Source organism: Pezoporus wallicus, unplaced genomic scaffold (genome assembly GCF_028554395.1).
Source record: "Pezoporus wallicus isolate ANWC-B61680 ecotype Strahan unplaced genomic scaffold, APGP_CSIRO_Pwel_v1 contig_161, whole genome shotgun sequence".
NCBI lineage: Eukaryota > Metazoa > Chordata > Aves > Psittaciformes > Psittacidae > Pezoporus > Pezoporus wallicus.
This window is the reverse complement of record NW_026642654.1, coordinates 117,819-136,772: the sequence shown is the minus strand read 5'-3', so window position 1 is coordinate 136,772 and position 18,954 is coordinate 117,819. Positions and strand designations below refer to the sequence as shown.

At 38.8% G+C, this 18,954-nt stretch overlaps 1 protein-coding gene across 10 annotated transcripts in view; it reads right to left on the bottom strand.

Moving 5' to 3' along the window:
- Window positions 1-18,954, bottom strand: part of PUM2 (pumilio RNA binding family member 2) — a 76,745-nt gene that overhangs the window by 27,093 nt on the left and 30,698 nt on the right. For 7 of the 10 annotated variants that reach the window (XM_057431755.1, XM_057431756.1, XM_057431754.1 and 4 more), the window contains 8 exons: window positions 12,501-12,606; window positions 12,024-12,211; window positions 11,235-11,407; window positions 7,552-7,822; window positions 7,171-7,264; window positions 5,828-5,953; window positions 4,146-4,285; window positions 2,881-3,025 (listed from right to left, as the gene is read on the bottom strand). In XM_057431755.1, coding sequence (XP_057287738.1) covers window positions 2,881-3,025; window positions 4,146-4,285; window positions 5,828-5,953; window positions 7,171-7,264; window positions 7,552-7,822; window positions 11,235-11,407; window positions 12,024-12,211; window positions 12,501-12,606 — 1,243 coding nt within the window. The remainder of the gene's footprint in view (window positions 1-2,880; window positions 3,026-4,145; window positions 4,286-5,827; window positions 5,954-7,170; window positions 7,265-7,551; window positions 7,823-11,234; window positions 11,408-12,023; window positions 12,212-12,500; window positions 12,607-18,954) is intronic. The other 3 variants (XM_057431751.1, XM_057431753.1, XM_057431758.1) reach the window with 2 other exon arrangements.

Genomic DNA, 18,954 nt, shown 5'->3' with positions numbered 1-18,954 from the left:
GATGCTTTTAAAAGAGAAGATGTTTTTTTCTGGAAGAGATTTAACAGAAAAATTACGTTAAAAGTAATCTGGAATTCAGACACTTTGCGCTTAGGATGAGATATGTGCCTTAAGTGCTACATGAATACAACTCCCTGAATACTTAATATAGAAACACTTGAAATATCAAATCCGAAAAACAGAACAATCCCCTAGTTGGGACAGCTCATGAATTTCATTCAGCATGAAGGCTGTGGCAAGGAGAAAGCAGCAGAAACAATTTAAAGACAGCAGCTGGACAAGTCAAATAATATACTCATTTATTAGCTCACAGTGAAGCCTAACTACAGATATTGTCTCTGTAAAGAATATTCAAAACCTAGAAACTCAGTTTGGATTTACACTTTCTTGTAAAACATCTAAGTCAATTGAAACAAGAGTTTTGCATATTTTCTTCTTATTTATTACATATGTTCAGCAGTTACTACCTGGGATTCACCTAATCACAATTCGCTACCTAGATGTAATTTACTCATCTTGACTCAATTTTACAGTAAGTGGATAGAAAAAGGCAGCTCTGGAGCAAAATCCACTTTATCCTAAATCAGGTAACTAAAATAGAGGCAGATGAATCAAGAGTAAAAGTTCCTATTTCTTTTCACTACCTACAGAAAGAGCCTTAAGTATCTAGACATGTAAAACAGTATCATGATTCCCATCTAAAGTGGCCTGTATCCTTTTCATCATCTTGTATCCTTCTCTTTCACCTAAGAAGAATCACCATTACTCCCTATGACTCACTACAAAACCATCTTATGATGACTGAGAAAATAAATGCCTGGCTTGCTTATATTTTGAGCCTTATTCCCTGCAACAGTGTGGTCAGTAAGGTTGAACGTCAGTTGCACACAATTCCTATGACAGAACAGTAAAAATCTCTGTCTATCCAGGCATGCAGCAGATGGGACCAAGAAGTACCCTATAATGGAAGCTGAATAGAAAGACCCCTGCCCTCATGGAAAACCTCTTGGGGCTTAGAATCATAGAATCGTTAGGGTTGGAAAGGACCTTAAGATCATCTAGTTCCAACCCCCCTGCCATGGGCAGGGACACCTCACGCTAAATCATATCACCAAAGGCCTCATCCAGCCTGGCCTTGAACACTGCCAGGGATGGAGCATTCACAACCTCCCTGGGCAACCCATTCCAGTGCCTCACCATCATAACAGGAAAGAATTTCCTCCTTATATCCAATCTAAACTTCCCCTGTTTAAGTTTGAACCCATTACCCCATGTCCTGTCACTACAGCCTCTAATGAAGAGTCCCTCTCCAGCATCCCTATAGGCCCCCTTCAGATACTGGAAGGCTGCTATGAGGTCTCCACTCAGCCTTCTCTGCTCCAGGCTGAACAGCTCCAACCTCCTCAGCCTTCCTTCCTTGTGAAGGAAGTCCAATCTTCACATAAACTCAGCAATGCAAGAGCCTATCCTGCATTTGACCACTCAGTATTGCTTTTAATCATCCCTTTGGAGAGCGGGCTTTTTTGTGGGGTTTAAGAACTATCCCTGACTTAAAACAGATGCTTTATTTTTTGAAAATAATGCTCTTTTTTGTGACATTAAGTCACAAATCTGGGCTGGCTCAAGGTCTCACATGTTGATCTGAATCAAGCTAAATCTCACAGGCTTTTTACAAGTCATGGACCATCCGCCTGTTTTAGAAATCCATGTCCACAGTGAGAACTAATAAGTAATACTACCCCACTTCGCCCCCAGGCAAAGACATACAAAAAGAAGTACAGGTAAACCTTTGAAGCATTTGCAAAAAGATGTTTATAGCACCTCTGGTATCACTGCAGGCTTTCTCCACTGCTTTGGTGAGGTGCAGAGACACCATTTGACAGGTGCTATGACAGCACACTTAGCCGATTCCTCATTTTATGTGGAAAAGAAAGATGCTAAAAGCTGCATGGTAAGAAATAAAAAGGCAGTTATAAAACAAAACAGAAAAGAAAAAACACAAGAGCCAGACTGTTCAGCAGCTAGAGGCTTAGAATCTGATCATGAACAGAAAATGCACAATGCAGTCCCACAGCATCCAGTAACAAATTAGCTCTGATTTCTGAAGATTATGAGGCATTTGACAGCAGCGCTGACAGAGGAGAATCTGTACAAGTCAAACTCAGTTTCAGCTACCTTCATCATTACCTAACTTAATCAAGTAAAATCTTAGCTTTCATATTGAAGAACAGCCAAGTATACTTAACTTGTCCTTGCTCAGGTAATCGTACCAAATACCTTAAAGCGATGCTGAACTTAAAGCTAGTACATTTATGACATATGTACTGAGACTGAGAATACTTATCCCACGGGTATAGTCAGAAGCCATGTATGCTAAAAGGATCTGAGGCTCCAAGCTTTAGAGTGCTGCCAGTTTAAGCACACTGTGATCTTCAGAGATGACTAAGCAGTAATATTCTTTTAAATTTCCTAATTTTGGATTCTGCATTTTAGATTTTATTACTACATGCTGCAAGTAAAACATCACTTCAGGAAGACAAATTAATACTTCCTGTTGCATCAGAATAACCAGACAATTCATGACCTTTTAAAACAGCATACAGTTGCTTCATTATATATGAATTTCTCCTGCAAAACCCAACCATACTCCTTGTGCACACATTTGCAACAACAAATACAAGAGAAAATGCCCAAAACTTCTTGTGCTCTAGAAATGCTGTGCCAGTATTTTAATCCAACTGAACAATATAAAACTATGTAGAACTCAGTTCTAAGCAGCTTACCATTAACATAACAGATTAACTCTCCAAGTCTTGTTATGTAATAACACCAACATTTTAAGTGTCAATGATTCTCTCAATCTACTGGTAACACACATACCTGGCATACCTGTAGCAAGACCCTGACCAAAAGCCAAAGCAGGATTTGCTGCTGCTGCTGCAGCTGCTGCAAGTGACTCTGCCTGCTGCCCTTGCTGACCCTGACTGGGAGTAAGTGGGCGTTGAGTTGCTCCTGCACGCAGAACCTGGAAAAGACCAATAAGACACCCTTTCCTTAAAAGATAAGAAGGCAAGCCCATTTTGTGCTGAAAAATGTATAATTCAGTTCCTTTGCATATTTGATGCCACTTAGCTCTGAATTTCATTTTGGGAATACTCCACCTTGCTGTTTTCACAGATACATGAAAGAATAAAAGGCATGTAGTATTTGCTGACAAATGTGGCAATGAAGTATCTGCCTTGCTCTGCACAGCAGAGCTCATGTGTTCCATCAATGGTAATAAAGGACAAAACTCTCTAAGAGTTATATATTTATGATTTCCATTATTTATTAACTGAACACCTGTCCTTCCCTGATAAATACATTCACTTATATTATTTTCAGGCAACAGAATGATTCAAGTCAGAAAACTTCAGAGCTCGTAGTAACTCGTCTAAATAATTAACATTACAGTGCCAACAATGCTGCAAAAATGCAGTGAGTTTCAAGAATTCGCCTAACACTATCAACGTGCAACACAGGTGTATTTTGTTATGTTCCAACAGCTTATCTCTGATTGAATTTGACTGAAAAGCAATCTAAATTCTTTCACCTACTCTACTCCTTTTCGTTAAAATAATCTCCGGGTCCAAAATAAGACAGAAATACAATTTACAACATATCCCCACAAAACATTTTATCTGTGATTTGCATAAATTGGGTATGAATGTTACGGAGAAAGCAAAATAACAATGGAGAGATGATACACGTTTAGTTATCAATGCAGTTCGTTGATAACAATTATCAGTAGGAGGAAAGATCCACCTGAATATTCAAACAGTGATGAAGGTACTCTGCAACTTCATGATAACTCAAAAGTCACTTCTTGTATTAAATTTGTCAGACTGGCATTGAAATTAACCACACTGCCAGTAAACCAACCAAGTTAACATTCACTCAAACGTAACATCATTATAAGATCTGGGCTTTTCTTTCATGGAAAAAGGCCACTGAAAGATTGTAGAATGCGTTTTTAAATGCACCATTTATTATCTGATACAACACAATACCCGAATTATGCAAAATTTTCTAGAAGCTGATCTTTATGTACATAAAATGTTAAGGTAAGGCTTTAAATGCACAACTCCTTTTTATGAAGGACCTACCGTCTGCTGTCCCTGTTGTGCCTGTGAAGCTGCTTGCTGATTTGCAGTGGTATTTGCTGCTGCAGCTTGCTGCTGAAATAAATTGGCTGGATACACCCCCCATGGAACACCATAATACTGAGGTGGAACCACAGCAGGACCTAAAATCAGAAAACATGATTACTTCATCCACTGCAGCTAAAGTAACTGTTTATATTGTTTATAGCATCCATAGAATCATAGAACAGTTAGGGTTGGAAAGGACCTTTAAATCATCTAGTTCCAACCCCCCTGCCATGGGCAGGGACACCTCACACTAAACCATATCACCCAAGGCCTTGTCCAACCTGGTCTTGAACACTGCCAGGGATGGAGCATTCACAACCTCCCTGGGCAACCCATTCCAGTGCCTCACCACCCTTACAGGAAACAATTTCCTCCTTATATCCAATCTAAACTTCCCCTGTTTAAGTTTGAACCCATTACCCCTTGTCTTATCACTACAGTCCCTAATGAAGAGTCCCTCTCCAGCATCCCTATAGGCCCCCTTCAGATACTGGAAGGCTGCTATAAGGTCTCCATGCAGCCTTCTCTTCTCCAGGCTGAACAGCCCCATCTTCTGAATGTCAAAACAGAAATCAGTATTAAAAAAGAAATTAATTCCCATATTAGCCAAAATGATACATGAACACAAATGAGTTAAAGGACTCCCATCAAAACATACCTTCTCTATGAAAAAATAAATACCCTTGTGAGACTTGGGTGACAAATTAAAAACTTAATCAAAGTTTATATATCAAAGAACACTCAAAATCAGTTTCCATGGTTGGAAAAAAGATCATTTCAGAACACCACAGAATGAACCAAATTCATCCGCCCAACAGTGTTATACTGAGACTTTAATAATCTGTTATTCCTCCTTTCTGTGTGCTTCCTTTGCTTACAAACACAACTACTGCCTCTGCCTCCCCTGCCTACTACATCACACTCTCCAGAACAGACACACTTACCTCTTCTAGTCTATTCATAAAGAACTTGTAGAAGTCTGAGCATTCTGTATCACTGCACTGTACACATCATGCATTATGCACACAGTCATTTTGGTTCTTTCTACTGCCTTTCCTGTGAAACCATCAACTGCAGATACAGGTTTTGTACAAAATGTACTGCTCAGGTTTAGGCACTAACTGGGACTTGAATTCTCAGTGGTGGTGGTTCACAGTGATACCTATTAACTTTAAAGAGACTTTCCTGAGCTTGGGGTTTATCTGTTGTCTGGGCCTTTCAGCATGCCGGAAAACATCTTTATTCTCATGCCCACTGGGAATGAGAAAACCTGGAATTAGGAAATTAATGCACAGAGTAAAAACATACAAGGAAAGGTTAGCTGTCTCATCTTGTGAAAATAATACATACTGCTAATGTCAGGTGAAAACTTTATTAAGGATGAACATTTTTAGACCAGAAAAAAACCTAACTGCTGCATATAAAAGTCCAATGGAAATACTCAGAATCCGCATACAACAGAAACTGAAACCCTTTCCATTTTAGTGAAATTTTTCAAAATGATAGTATTAATTTTCCTACAAGTCCCTCCTTCCTAGAAACACATTTACATAAAATAAACAGGATGGATTTCAGCTTTTTTTTCTAATTTTGTTCAGTAAAATTATTAAGATAAACACTAGAAAGTGTTCAGTTACCTGCTAGGGTAGCTGCTGCAGCTAATCCAGCTGCAGTGTATGGGTCAGTACCTGGAGGAGCAGCACTGATAATGTATGGGTTTGGCACAAAAGCAGCTGGAGCCAAGCCTGCTGAGAATACGCCTGCTACAGTAATAAACAGAGTTTAATTATAGCTGACATACTTAGCAAGCACCATCACATTCAAACCAATCAAATCACAAAGCTATCTGTTAGAATCAGAACTGCTTGTATTTCAGGAGTTTCTAAGAGCAGGCACACTGCTACAGAAATCAACACTTTATGTCTTTTCGCCGTTCTTGTTTTACTAATCCCAAGACCTAACAGCTTTGTTTTGCTGTATCTACAGACTCCAGGGAGATTTATATCCTGTGTATCTACCCACCCTTATACAGAAAAGATTATACAGAGTGGAATTTACCTTGCCCACCTTTAACTATCTAAAAGTTACACTAGTCTTGCAACAAAACTCTATCAGACAAATCATCTAGTGTCTTAGGTGAATCAGCCAGGAAGAATGAAGCACCTGCTAGAGATACAAATCTCTTTTCCTTGAGAAGAGGGGGAAAAAAAAAAAAAAATCTAAAAAAATCTAACCAGATAGTTTAAATCAAACACCTGGCTTTTAAACAGCCAGTTATGAGATGCTAATCTTACTTTCGAGAATCCAAATTTGATATAAGGACTGTAATGGAAGGAGAATGCAAACAAAACATTCCTACCAGTTTCTCCAGTCAGGCAGGTTCATGTATTTTTTCCAACACTGAGGCAGCAACTAGTGCAGCAAGCATGGCACATCAAACTATGTTCCTCCTTCTGAATAGGAGGCTTCTTGCTAAACTTCAGTTAATGAGTATCAGAAGAGGCTGCATTTGCAAGGCGCAAGACACAGCTGACTCCTCAGTCAGCACTGTATAAAGCAGGGGCTTCTTTGCAGCTCAGAAGTCAAAGGCAGACAGAAGATAAGAACTGGGGATCCCACAAATATCTCAATTTGCCATGCTCCCAGCTGAAAGGCTGTATGAGTCAGCTGTATAACACTAAAGACCTGCCACTTTTAAACCCCAGCTGTAGCTGCTGACCCTTCTGCCTCCTTGTTGAGTTGCCAGTACACTAAAAACTTTATGCATCCAATTAATACACTGAATTGCTTTAAAGGGACAGAAAAAAAAACAACACGCTTGCTGGAGAATTAATTCCATCACAAAGAAAGGCACCTGCAAGAATAAAGAGCCACCTCTTTAAAAGGTGCCATTAACAAGGAAGAATGAATTAACATTCTTTTTTGATTTCAAAATCCCACTTTTGCCAGGGATGCCTGGTGTACTTTACAAAAACCTCACCTATGTGCGGCTGCTGAGCTGCAGCCAGTGCGTACTGCTGCTGCTGGGCTGCTGTTAACTGCTGGACAGTCAGAGCATTAGTCCTCTGGAAAAGCTATTGGAAAAGAAAAAAGATGATTTTCAGTTTTCAAAAGTCAGGGCTATAATATACTGGGATTTACTTACAAAAAAGTATTTTAAACCAAGCTTCTATCCTAATAAATTACTAAACCAGAAATTCATGCACCAGTATACTTCTAGATTAAATATACATTGATATGCCTTTGACTAAGTCACAGACAAAACAATTAAATGCATTATATGCTTAAATAGCTGGTTATCAAAGAGGATAATGCACAGCTTAAAGGATCAATTCGGCACGTTTTCAATTCCATTACTAACCTGCTGCTGAGAACTATAGTCAAAAAGTCCTACAGTAGCTCCTGAAGAGTCCATTTGTACCTGATTGCCAGGATAGTCAAACTGTAGAGAATCAAGACCAACTTGTTCCATGGCATCTAGATTCTGATTTTCTGGATTTGAAAATTCTTCCACCAGAGGCTTGTGAGCTGTCGGATTGGGAAGTGGACCTAATCCTTCTGTGGTGCCAGGATTGGGGCCCAAGCGTTCAGCTACTTCTGTTGGGGAGGCCTGTCGACTTCCAGGGGTACGACTGTTTAGAAGAAATTGAAGAAACTCTTCAGTGTTAAATAAAGCTGTCCATGGACAGAGTACAGCATCTGTATTTTAAAAAAGAACTCAGACTTCAAAACGGAAGCTACAGACCAATTTTAACAATTTTAAACAACATGCATCAGTGGCTCAAGATAAAGGACACATTTCACTTCAAAGCACAATTTTATTTATTATTTTTGAAACTTTAAAACTATACAGATCTTAAAATCACTGGAGAAAAAATCATATTTGAGGCTGTTTTGAGTGATGTAGAGTGGACTATGGTCACCTTTAACTTTTGGGGATGGCTCTTTATTGCATTTGGGAGCGAAAGGAATTATTAGAAAATGTATTGAAGAGAAATTTAAGAAAAGAAAAAAAGAAATGGCTATGTGCACCTCATGCCAAAGCAGAGAGAGACAGACAATAAAAATTCAACTGGAAAAGACAAACATACAATATAGCAAGTATCTTTCATATCTTGAACGAAACAATGTATTTTTTTACCTTAAGTAAAATGGATTCCTAATTGCCTCATTTAGCATTTGACTAAAACATTTAATTTCCTACACATCTCACTTAGTAGACTACACTACACCACATGAATGGGCGGGGGGGGGGGGGCGGGGGGGAGTGTTCCCAATACAATTCCACTGATTTCCTCTCAGTTTCCCTAAGAATAAATACAGCCTCTTGTTGCAGGAAAGAATCTTTAGGCGTAAGCAAAACATGCGTGTTTGGTTTCTGCTGGCAGCAGGAGACAGGGTTCCTGTTGGCAGTGAGACAGAGATGCGAAGCTGGACATGACTTACTATGCCAAATCCCTGAAAATTCAGTTTCCAAGTATGAAGCACTGGTGGCAGCTGAGATGCAGACAGCTACACTTACACCACACTTACATTCAAATACTAGGTGCACTAGTGTTTAAATTCCCATCAGAGGACAAGAAAACCCAGTCAACAGCATTAACAAGAGCCCAGAAAGCAACTCAACTGAGCAGTCACTATAAGTTTACTTCGAGTTAAACCTGAAGTATCTTCTCATCAACCACCATCTGTACTGACTACATCCCCACTGACTACACGGGAATTCCTGTGCACCTATGAAGACCTACCAGCAAACACTTGAAGTGAGAGGTCAACAGATTCACATCCTAAAGAGATTCCCAACCCTGTATTTGGTTAGATTTACAGTACCTTAATTTTGAGTGGTACCCCAATGTCTGTGTCAGGCCAAATTGCTTAGACAACCAATTTTTACTGGCAAAAATCTAGAATCAGCTATTATAAGGAGTTGTGCTAGAGAATCTATGCTCCCTTAACAGCATTATTGTGTTGGCAGAACTTGATAATTATATATTGTTTTTCAGGAAACATACAACTTCCAGTGAAGTTTGCTTTAATTATGAAATCTGGGCTCAGATACAAAATGCCATCTTGCAGGATGAAACTACGCTTATCCCAGCAGTACACTGCCAGACCAGTATGGTATCCTGCTAATTCTAGGACAGAGACAAAGCCTTAGTACTACTTGTTCTGCTCCTCCCTCTTCAGGGCCCCAAAGTTGAAATATCTGTTTCACACTGACGCACAAGATGTATGAAAAGAAATCTGTCAGTACTAATGTATTTGCTGATACCAACTCTAACTGTATAGCTAGAAAGCACTCTCTTAGTGAGTTTATTCAACAATACGGTATTACTATTAATACAAGTAATAATCTATTACTTTTGACAAAATACTAGAGATGAAGCACTTGCACTATATTTTTTTTAAATATAACAACCAACTTCATGACTAACATCTATAACATTGGCCACCACCTCAGTATCCTAGCTACCAATTATATCTTGCTCAATGTACAAACTTGAGTTTGAAGCCATTTAATATTCTTTATTCTTCCCAGGTGACATACAGCATCAAAGTGAAGAACAATAGGAAAAAAAGGCAGTTATTTCAGTACCTATTTTAGTTTAAAAAAAAAAAAAAAGCTGTAAGTACAATAAAAATACAAAGAGGAGGACAGGACAAAGTTTCTTTGTTAATACTTATGTTTACCTAATATAGGTTGCCCCTTATAATGGTGCTGTTCTGTTGCTATAGTTAAAGTTGTGTCAATACTTCAATTATAAACCTCTGTTTGGAGGGTTTGTACCACCACTTTATATGGCTCATTTAAATTAGATGGACTTTTTTTTTTTGAGAGAGAGTTTTACTGGCTTTGGATGCTTTTTTGCACCTGTCTGTTCTTTTTAATAATTTATCTATTTAAATAATATGTAAGGTGCTTTGCAAGCAACTATTTCAAGACTGAAATAGATACTGGTAAAGAAAAGCAGGACAAAATTTATTCTGCATTTTCTACATGTAATATTGAAGGTAACTTTGTTTATTGTGCACACTGCAGCGTGCATCCGAAAGGAGCTAACTTGAGCTCTCTTAACTCTTTGGTACTATACTCTTTTCAATAATATGTCCTGAAAAACAGACCTGAAGAATCCCTCCTTAGCCCCAGGTAAATACATTTTTTAAAGGGTAGGAAATACTTACATATGGAATTCAAACATGCATTTTAGTATACTTGTTCAGTTATGAAGTAATGAAACCACAACTATTCAGTCATGTTCATCAAGCTAACACAAATTCATGAACAGTCTAGTTTTCCAATCTTGCTAATTCTTCTGTGTGACAGTTACAAATGCATCACAGTCATTTAAAACCAAAGATTAGTCCTTTAAAAATACCCAATTTAAAAAGCAGCTTACTATTAGGAAAAAATAGGCTAGCTGTACTATATAGGAATATAGCTGTCATATAGGAATTCACAGTTCAAAAGCTTGAGCTTGATGCAATTTTTTTTTCCCTAAGCAAACCATCAAACCACACCACCATTCTGTACTGTGAATAGGTGACATTTAACTATACGAACAGGGAAATACATTGTTTCTCCTTAGTCAATTAAATGGTTTCTGTAAGCACTTTTGTGGGGAAATAATTGTGTTAGGCTATGGCAACCACAAGCAAAATTAGAACGAAAACTAAAATTCTCAAGGACTTGCTCTCTACAACAACAATCAGATGCAAAAGTTAGGAGTATTAAGAAGAAGCAGAGAGAAAGGAATTTAGTTTGAAATAAAAACAGTTAAAGTTTTCATCCCTTTTTAATTCATCACATTTTAAAGGTACCCATATTTGAATAATTAGCATATTAAGATGAATTTGTCTCATGAGAAGTAACACATACATTAATGACAATCCTAAGAAACATGTGGCACAGTGGGAAGGGGAGGATGTGGGGTAGGAAGAATCACTCTGCAGCTGGGTAACGTTTAAAGCTGACACATAAACCAGAACTGTAATAATGCCCTTAAGAGACATGCTTGTCTTCTTGAGAAACAGTTGAAAGCTTACTTAAAATCTTTGCAATCGGCATCCATTCCATTTGGTAAACCTCTGCCATTTATTTTAGTAACATCCTCATCATCTCCTTGTTTAAGATCTCTGTTTTTGTCCTCCTCAAATGGGGAAGCCTTGCCTTTCTGATCTCCTTTCTCAGGTCCATCTGTTTCAGCATCTCTAGTGCCCTGAGGAAAAAGAATCTGTTTGATTCTGAATATTGAACAGAATACAATAGGAGCACCACAAGGTGACCTAATTCTACACTACAGTGCATGTAAACAATAAAAACCACTTTCTTTTCAATGGAATTGCATTTGGTGGGTAACTTGATCATCAAGTTTCAACCACATGCAATTAGTAACTGCCAAAATGTGAAAAGGAATGCCAAGATTTATAATGGAAGAGCTAACTCAACCTTAACTATAGCGGTTCTGTTAAAGCAGTAACACTTTGAATTTGATACACTTTATACAGTTAAAACATTTAGTACACAACAAACCCGCACAGAAACACAGAATAGAAAGATCTGCAATAAAGCCCATTACACATTTTAAATTAAGCTATTTGCAGCTTTTTTTTCATTTAAAGGTGTTAAGAAAAAACTTTTTTAAAGACAGCTATTCAGTCAAAATTCCCAAACCACTTCCCTCTTCTGCCCTCTCCAACCAAGGAAGAAAGACAGTGAATACACACTTCCTTCTGAAGAGAAGAGTTTAGAAAGATAAATGGACAGAGTAGAAAATAAAACCATGTAAGACAGTAAGGACATAACAGACAAGCTTAACACACTGCATTACTTACAAAAGCTCCTTTCCTAAACCGGGAATCCAATTTATCAGCTGGAGAGGAACTTAACACATATTCTACCATGCTCACTCCAAGGCCACCACTTTCTGATCTTGGAGACAATACAGCATTTACTTCACTGTTTCCATGAAAACCCTGTCCAGGCTTCCTCTGTACCATAATAGGCTGGGACATAGAATGGTCTGTTAAAAACAAATAAATACATTAAACTATTGTATTTCTTAAATACAACTTGTAATGTTTTTGCAATATTAAACCAATACTAAGACCAAAATTAAATAAAATAAATTCCAAACCCGGGTTTCAAAAAGTGTTGTTGGCACTCAAGCACCACTGCAATATACATTTTCATAATGAAAATTAAAGGAAAATAAAATTTAATACACAAATTAAAACGTATAATATTAATTTACTCTGAAAGAAGTTACCAAACATGACTCATTTTTCAAAACCTATGCATCCGTCACTTACGAGGAGTTCCCCATGCAGTCTCTCTCCACTCATCACCAAGGAATATCCCTTTTTGTCCATCTTTTGCTGAATCATCAGGTTCCCAAAACTTTTTGGCAGGTAAAAGCTGTTCCAAAAGAGAAAATAGTTTTATTTAAAATATGCTTATTAAGAGGATATCTGCTGGAGAGGAACTTAATCCTGGGGATTAAGTGGGGATTTAATAGCCTGGGGATCTGTTACAGACTGCCTGATCAAGAGGAATCTGTGGATGAAGCACTGTATAGGCAGATAGGAACAACCTCACACTCGCAGGCTCTTGTCCTCATGGGAGACTTCAACCACCCTGATACCTGTTGGAGTGATGGTACGGCCTAGCACAAGCAATCCAGGAGGTTCCTTGATTGTGTGGAAGACAATTTCCTTCTGCAAGTAATCGAGCAGCTGACAAGGAAAGGTGCCATGCTTGAGCTCGTGCTCACCGACAGGGAAGGGCTCGTTGGAAACGTGACTCTCCAGGGCAGCCTTGGTTGCAGTGATCACGAGATGGTCGAATTCGAGATCCTCAGGGCAGTGAGAAGAGTGTGCAGCAAGCTCACAGCCCTGGAATTCCAGAGAGCATAATACGGCCTCTTCAGGAGCCTGCTTAGTAAGGTTCCATGGGATATAGCCCTAGTGGGCAGGGGGCACAAGACTGTTGGTTGATATTCAAGGATCACCTATTGCAAACTCAGGAGTGTTGTGTCCCTACTAGAAGGAAATGCAGCAGGAGGAGGACCAGGAGACCTCCTTGGATGAATAAGGAGCTACTGAGGAAACTCAGAGGGGAAAAAAAAGGCTTATAAAAGGTGGAAGCAAGGACAGGCGGCCTAGGAAGAATACAGGGATGCTGTCTGGGAAGCTAGGGACCAGGTTAGGAAAGCTAAGGCCCAGTTAGAATTAAACTTGGCTAGGGATGTGAAAGATAACAGGAAGGGATTCTATAGGTACATAGCAAATAAAAGACAGACTAGGGATAACGTGGTCCCTCTACAGAAGCTATCAGGAGAACTGGCTACACTGGATTTGGAGAAAGCTGAGATTCTGAATGACTTCTTTGCCTCAGTCTTCACTGGCAAACACTGACCACAACACCCAAGTCATGGAAGGAAGACACAGGGACTGTATGAATGAAGACCTTAGGCCCTCTGTAAGAGAGGATCTGGTTCCAGACCATCTTAAAAACTTAAACGTACATGAGACCTGATGAAATCCATCCACAGGTCCTGAAGGAGCTGGCAAATGAAGTTGCTAAGTCACTGTCCATCATATTTGAAAAATCATGGCAGTCAGGTGAAGTTCCCAACGACTGGAAAAAGGGAAATATAACCCCCATTTTCAAGAAGGGGAAAATAGATGACCCAAGGAACTACAGACCAATCAGTCTCACCTCTGTGCCTGGCAAAATCTTGGAGCAGATTCTCCTGGAAGGCATGCTAAGGCACATGAAAATCAACAAGGTGCTTGGCGACAGCCAGCATGGCTTCACTAAAGGGAAATCCTGCCTGACCAATTTGGTGGCCTTCTATGATGGCGCTACAAAACTGATGGACAGGCATAGAGCAGCTGATGCCATCTACCTGGATTTGTGCAAAGCGTTCAACACTGTCCCACATGACATACTTAACATGAGCCAGCACTGTACACTCGCAGCCCAGAAAGCCAACCAGATCCTTGGCTGCATCAAAAGGAGCGTGACCAGCAGCTCGAAGAGGGTGATCCTGCCCCTCTTCACTGCTCTTGTGAGACCTCACTTGGAGTACTGTGTACAGTTCTGGTGTCCTCAAAGTAAAATGGACATGGAACTGTTGGAACAAGTCCAGAGGAGGGCCACAAGGATGATCAGGGGACTGGAGCACCTCCCACACGAAGACAGGCTGAGAAAGTTGGGGCTGTTGAGCCTGGAGAAGGCTGCGTGGAGACCTCATAGCAGTCTTCCAGTATCTGAAGGGGGCCTATAAGGATGCTGGGGAGGGGACTCTGCATTAGGGACTGTAGTGACAGAACAAGGGGTAATGGGTTAAAACTTAAATAGGGGAAGTTTAGATTGGATATAAGGAGGAAGTTCTTTACTGTGAGGGTGGTGAGGCACTGGAGTGGGTTGCCCAGGGAAGTTGTGAATGCTTCATCCCTAGCTGTGTTCAAGGCCAGGTTGGAAAAAGCCTTGGGTGATATGGTTTAGTGTGAGGTGTCCCTGCCCATGGCAGGGGGGTTGGAACTAGATTATCTTAAGGTCCCTTCCAACCCTAAGTATTCTATGATTCTATGATATGCAAGTAATTAATATGAGATAACAAAGTCAGCTGTACATAAGGAAGCACATGCTGTCAAGGAATAAACAAGAGTTCTGTTACTGAAGCTGATATTGTATAAAGAAATTGCTTAAATGACCCTAAGAAGACTGAGATTCTGAAGTCATGACCAAGAGATGAAAAATACAGAAGCCGCTGGAAAAAAAATGATCAAATTAATCCCTGTGTTAAACCATGTCAATCCTCTCAAACTTTAACCAACACTGCCTTCTTCCCACGCACATTCAAAAGCTTGGCCTTTAACTACTGCTATCATAATCAGAAACAGCAGCAATTCTTTGTAAAGTTCTGTTCCCTTAGAAATGCACCATGTTCCAAATTTTAGGACATGGTGTCAAGTCACCTTTAGACCACAGGGATCTGCTGGTTACAGATTTGTGACATTCAAATCTGAATTTCCACATACCAACGATTCCATTTAGCTGTACAATTTATAAAGCAGAAAGTTTAAAGCTAGACTAGTACCACCTGTACCACTAGACAGTACTGTAATGTCCTTGAGAAGACATGTTACTTGACAGAAGCACTGCACAAGCAAAAAAAGACCTCAAATGCCAACGTTCTTTTTACTTCTGTTTTAGAGCTTTTACTTTATTCCTCTAGCTTTTCCAACTGGTAACCGTGAAACTGCCAAACGGCATATTGCATTTTCTCTTCAATATGTAACTAAAGGCCTGTATTCTCATACTAGATATTACATAATTCACAAGGTCTGAAACTGAAACTACAGTGAAAGCAACATGCAAAAGGAAAAAAAAAAATATATGGACAGTGGCACTGTAATCCATCAGGTTTTGCAAAATTTAATGTTCAATTCAAAATCTTTTAAATTTAGAAAAAAAACATAACCTGATAATTCTTTGTTTGCAATACAAAACTATGTAGTGGAGCTTTGATTCTCTTGCTACTTGAATGACTAAAAAAAAACCTCTTCTGAACCTCACAGATGCTTAGTATAAGCCTTGATGAAACTCGTAACAAGAGTACTTTTTTTAGGTGTTTTAGTGTAGCACTGAAAGAGCTCATGAAAACAGCTTCAAGAAGAGAGTAAAACTGCCAGGCCCCAATATTAAAACACTGAAACAGGGGTGGCAAAAACTTCTCTGGAATAACTTAAGGATTGACAATTGTTTCTCTGTGCTGCCAAGAGCTCTTACCAGAAGTATTTTGGCTGCCTAACCTACAGACATCCATGGGGTCCTTACATTCATTAGAACAGGACTCAGGGTGGATGTGGGGATTGAAGGCAGTGAGATTTGCATGAAAAAGAGTTCAGGAATGAGCTCTGAGGCCTTGGTGATTTGACAAGCCCTGGGGCAATGAGTTGCAGCCTTGAAGGCCAGACAATGCGGGGGCTGTGAGAGGGTCTGCAACATTATGATTGGACTATTTACCTGGAGAGTTTCACAGTGGCCAACAAGACTGAACGTTGTATGTATATGCAGGTTGGGAAAGTACCGAACAAGGGGATAAAAAGGGCTCGGTGATAATAAACGAGGATTTGAGTCTCTGCATCAACTTGAGTCCCTGTGAAATGCCACAGGTGGAGGGTGATACAGCCAACGCTCAACAAAACTATAGAAGAGTATTAGACTTGCAAGAGCACTACACTGCTAGAACCTGCCGCAGCTGAGATACCCACTTTGTCAATGCATGGCAGAATCATTACTAGGTGTCAACCAAGCTCACTTCGGGAGCACAAGGATATTAAGTTTACCCTGAATTTAAAGGATGAAGTTAGCTGTCAGAGGACACAGAAAATAGATTCATGGAATCTTACAACCACTGTTCAACTAAAAGCAAAAGATTATAAATTTCAGATCAGTCTATGCACTCTACTCATCCTTTTTAGCTTTATCCTGTAACAAGTTTACAGTACTATTTATTTTTCATTTTATAGGATAGTGGTAGAACAGAATGCAAGCATTTAGTATCTATGAAACCTTGGTTTTGAGAAAGAGAATCACATTTTATTCTAAATTCAGTCTTAACACAAGTTCAAATGTGTGTCCAGCTAAGACGTGTAAGAAATACAGAAGCGAAGGTGTCACAACCTAACACAACCATGCCAGAATAAAACAGATGTATTAATATCCTGGGAGTCATAACATGAGCATTACCTTAAAGTGTGCTTAGCCTGAAATTAATAAATTCCACTATCGGGTGTCCAGGCAACACAATGTTAGAAATAATACACAAATATGCATGCTTTCAAATTTCAGATATATTCAACTGCTTGCAGTCTTCATGTACACTGGTACACAAAGAATATACAGTATCTTTAAGACAAAACATACTGCATCATCTATACTTCACAAGACTAAACTGTATCCTATTGAAGATGAAACAGATTTACAGAAAGGCTTGTGTTAAAGATGCTACGTAAGAGAAGTCCTTCATGTATTTAAATGAATGGATTTTTCCTAAAGTTTATAATTTGGCACCTCCAAAGGCCAGTGGTTTACATTTACTTTGGTGTTTTTTGGACAGATGATGGATATGACATATATGATGCTTTTTTTAAAGGGATGTTTAAACTATTGGACTGCCATGTAAATCAGCAGTCCTATCAGCTATCAACTTCTTAATGATAGAACTCAAAAAAAAGAGTACTTTTCAGAAAACCAAAACAAGTGTGTTCCTCTTTAACAGACCAGAAAAAAAAAAGCCCACTTGATTAGTTTTACTGTAAAAGACTTCATCAAGAAATCATCGCAAATTAACCCAAGTAGCTAAAATCTTCATGCTTTGATAATATGCATTATGCTCAACATTTCCTGCATTTAACCCAAAACAAAAAGAAACCTCACAAAGACACATCCGATTCTAATTCAAAATAATGGAAAAGATTGCCTTATTTCTTACAAAGATCTTCTAACAGTACACTAAAAGTGTCTTTTTTAGTATCAACACTGATCCCTGTCAGGTCTCTGGCAGATGAAATAAAGCCCTTTTCTACACAGAGATAATAACCAATCATGCTAAAGCTGCCTCTTAACCAGCTCGCTGATAAGTAACTGCACAGTCTCAATTACTGGGTCTTGAATTATTTTTTTAATTTTTAGGATCAGAAGTTAATCCTACAGAGCCTTCTATGATTTCTCTGAATGAAGTTTTGACACCAGAAATGTATACACTATCCCTAAAATGAAATCATTGTGTGCTTTGACCCTCTTAAGTTACTATACGAATAGACATTATCAAAAAATATTTTTATTTATATCCTGTTTGGCAGAAAGTTTTATATAAGCCTGAGAAGAGAAACAGCACCATGTGTTGTTATTTCTTCAGAGTATTATCATGAACTTAAGGGTCACGCTAGCTTTTGGGAGCTGAAGCCAGACGCATTATCTGTGTATAATTTTTAGCTCTTAGAGCTAAATCTAAGAGCTAAAAATTCAGAGGACATTTAGTGAAGGATGCCTGCAATCCGCAGATCTCTTGCTAATAAAACTCTACTGCTTCTTTACAGAATAAATTAACAAAGAATTGCAAGACATAAACAGATCAAGGAAACAGTACAACTGACTCACATTATGCTGTCCTGATAGTGTTTGAGACCACGCTCCATCTGAATGCAGTTCAGATGGACTGCTTAACAGAAGGATCTCCAGTATGCATTATTTCCAAAATGTGTTAAAATATAATGAAAACAGATTTTGTACTATATTACTTTACATTAGCACATGGAAGCAATACTTGCTCAGGATTCACAGACAGTCTTGATTTTAGTAATGATGTGAAAATCAAGACTTAACAGCCTCCTAATGCCAAGTACTGATTCCCAGATGGGGAAGAAAAAAAAAAAAAAAGACAAAGAAGGATTAGAATTATGAACAAGAAATCATTTTCAGTTTGGAATAAAATCTATCCAGATAGAGAAAATGAGGAAGAGAACAACCTCCCAATAGCTAGAAGCAGATCACTTGGCATGACCTCCCTTTCACACCTGTCAAAGTAGACAGAGGGCAGCACCTAAGAACATACACATACTACAGTCCTAGCTTACAAGGGTATTTATGAGACACTTCTCATAATATTTTGAAGGTTATAATAAAAAAGAAGGTTATTGCAGAGCTACTTTACTGTTGTGCAATATAGTAAGAAAATTACTGACTTACTCA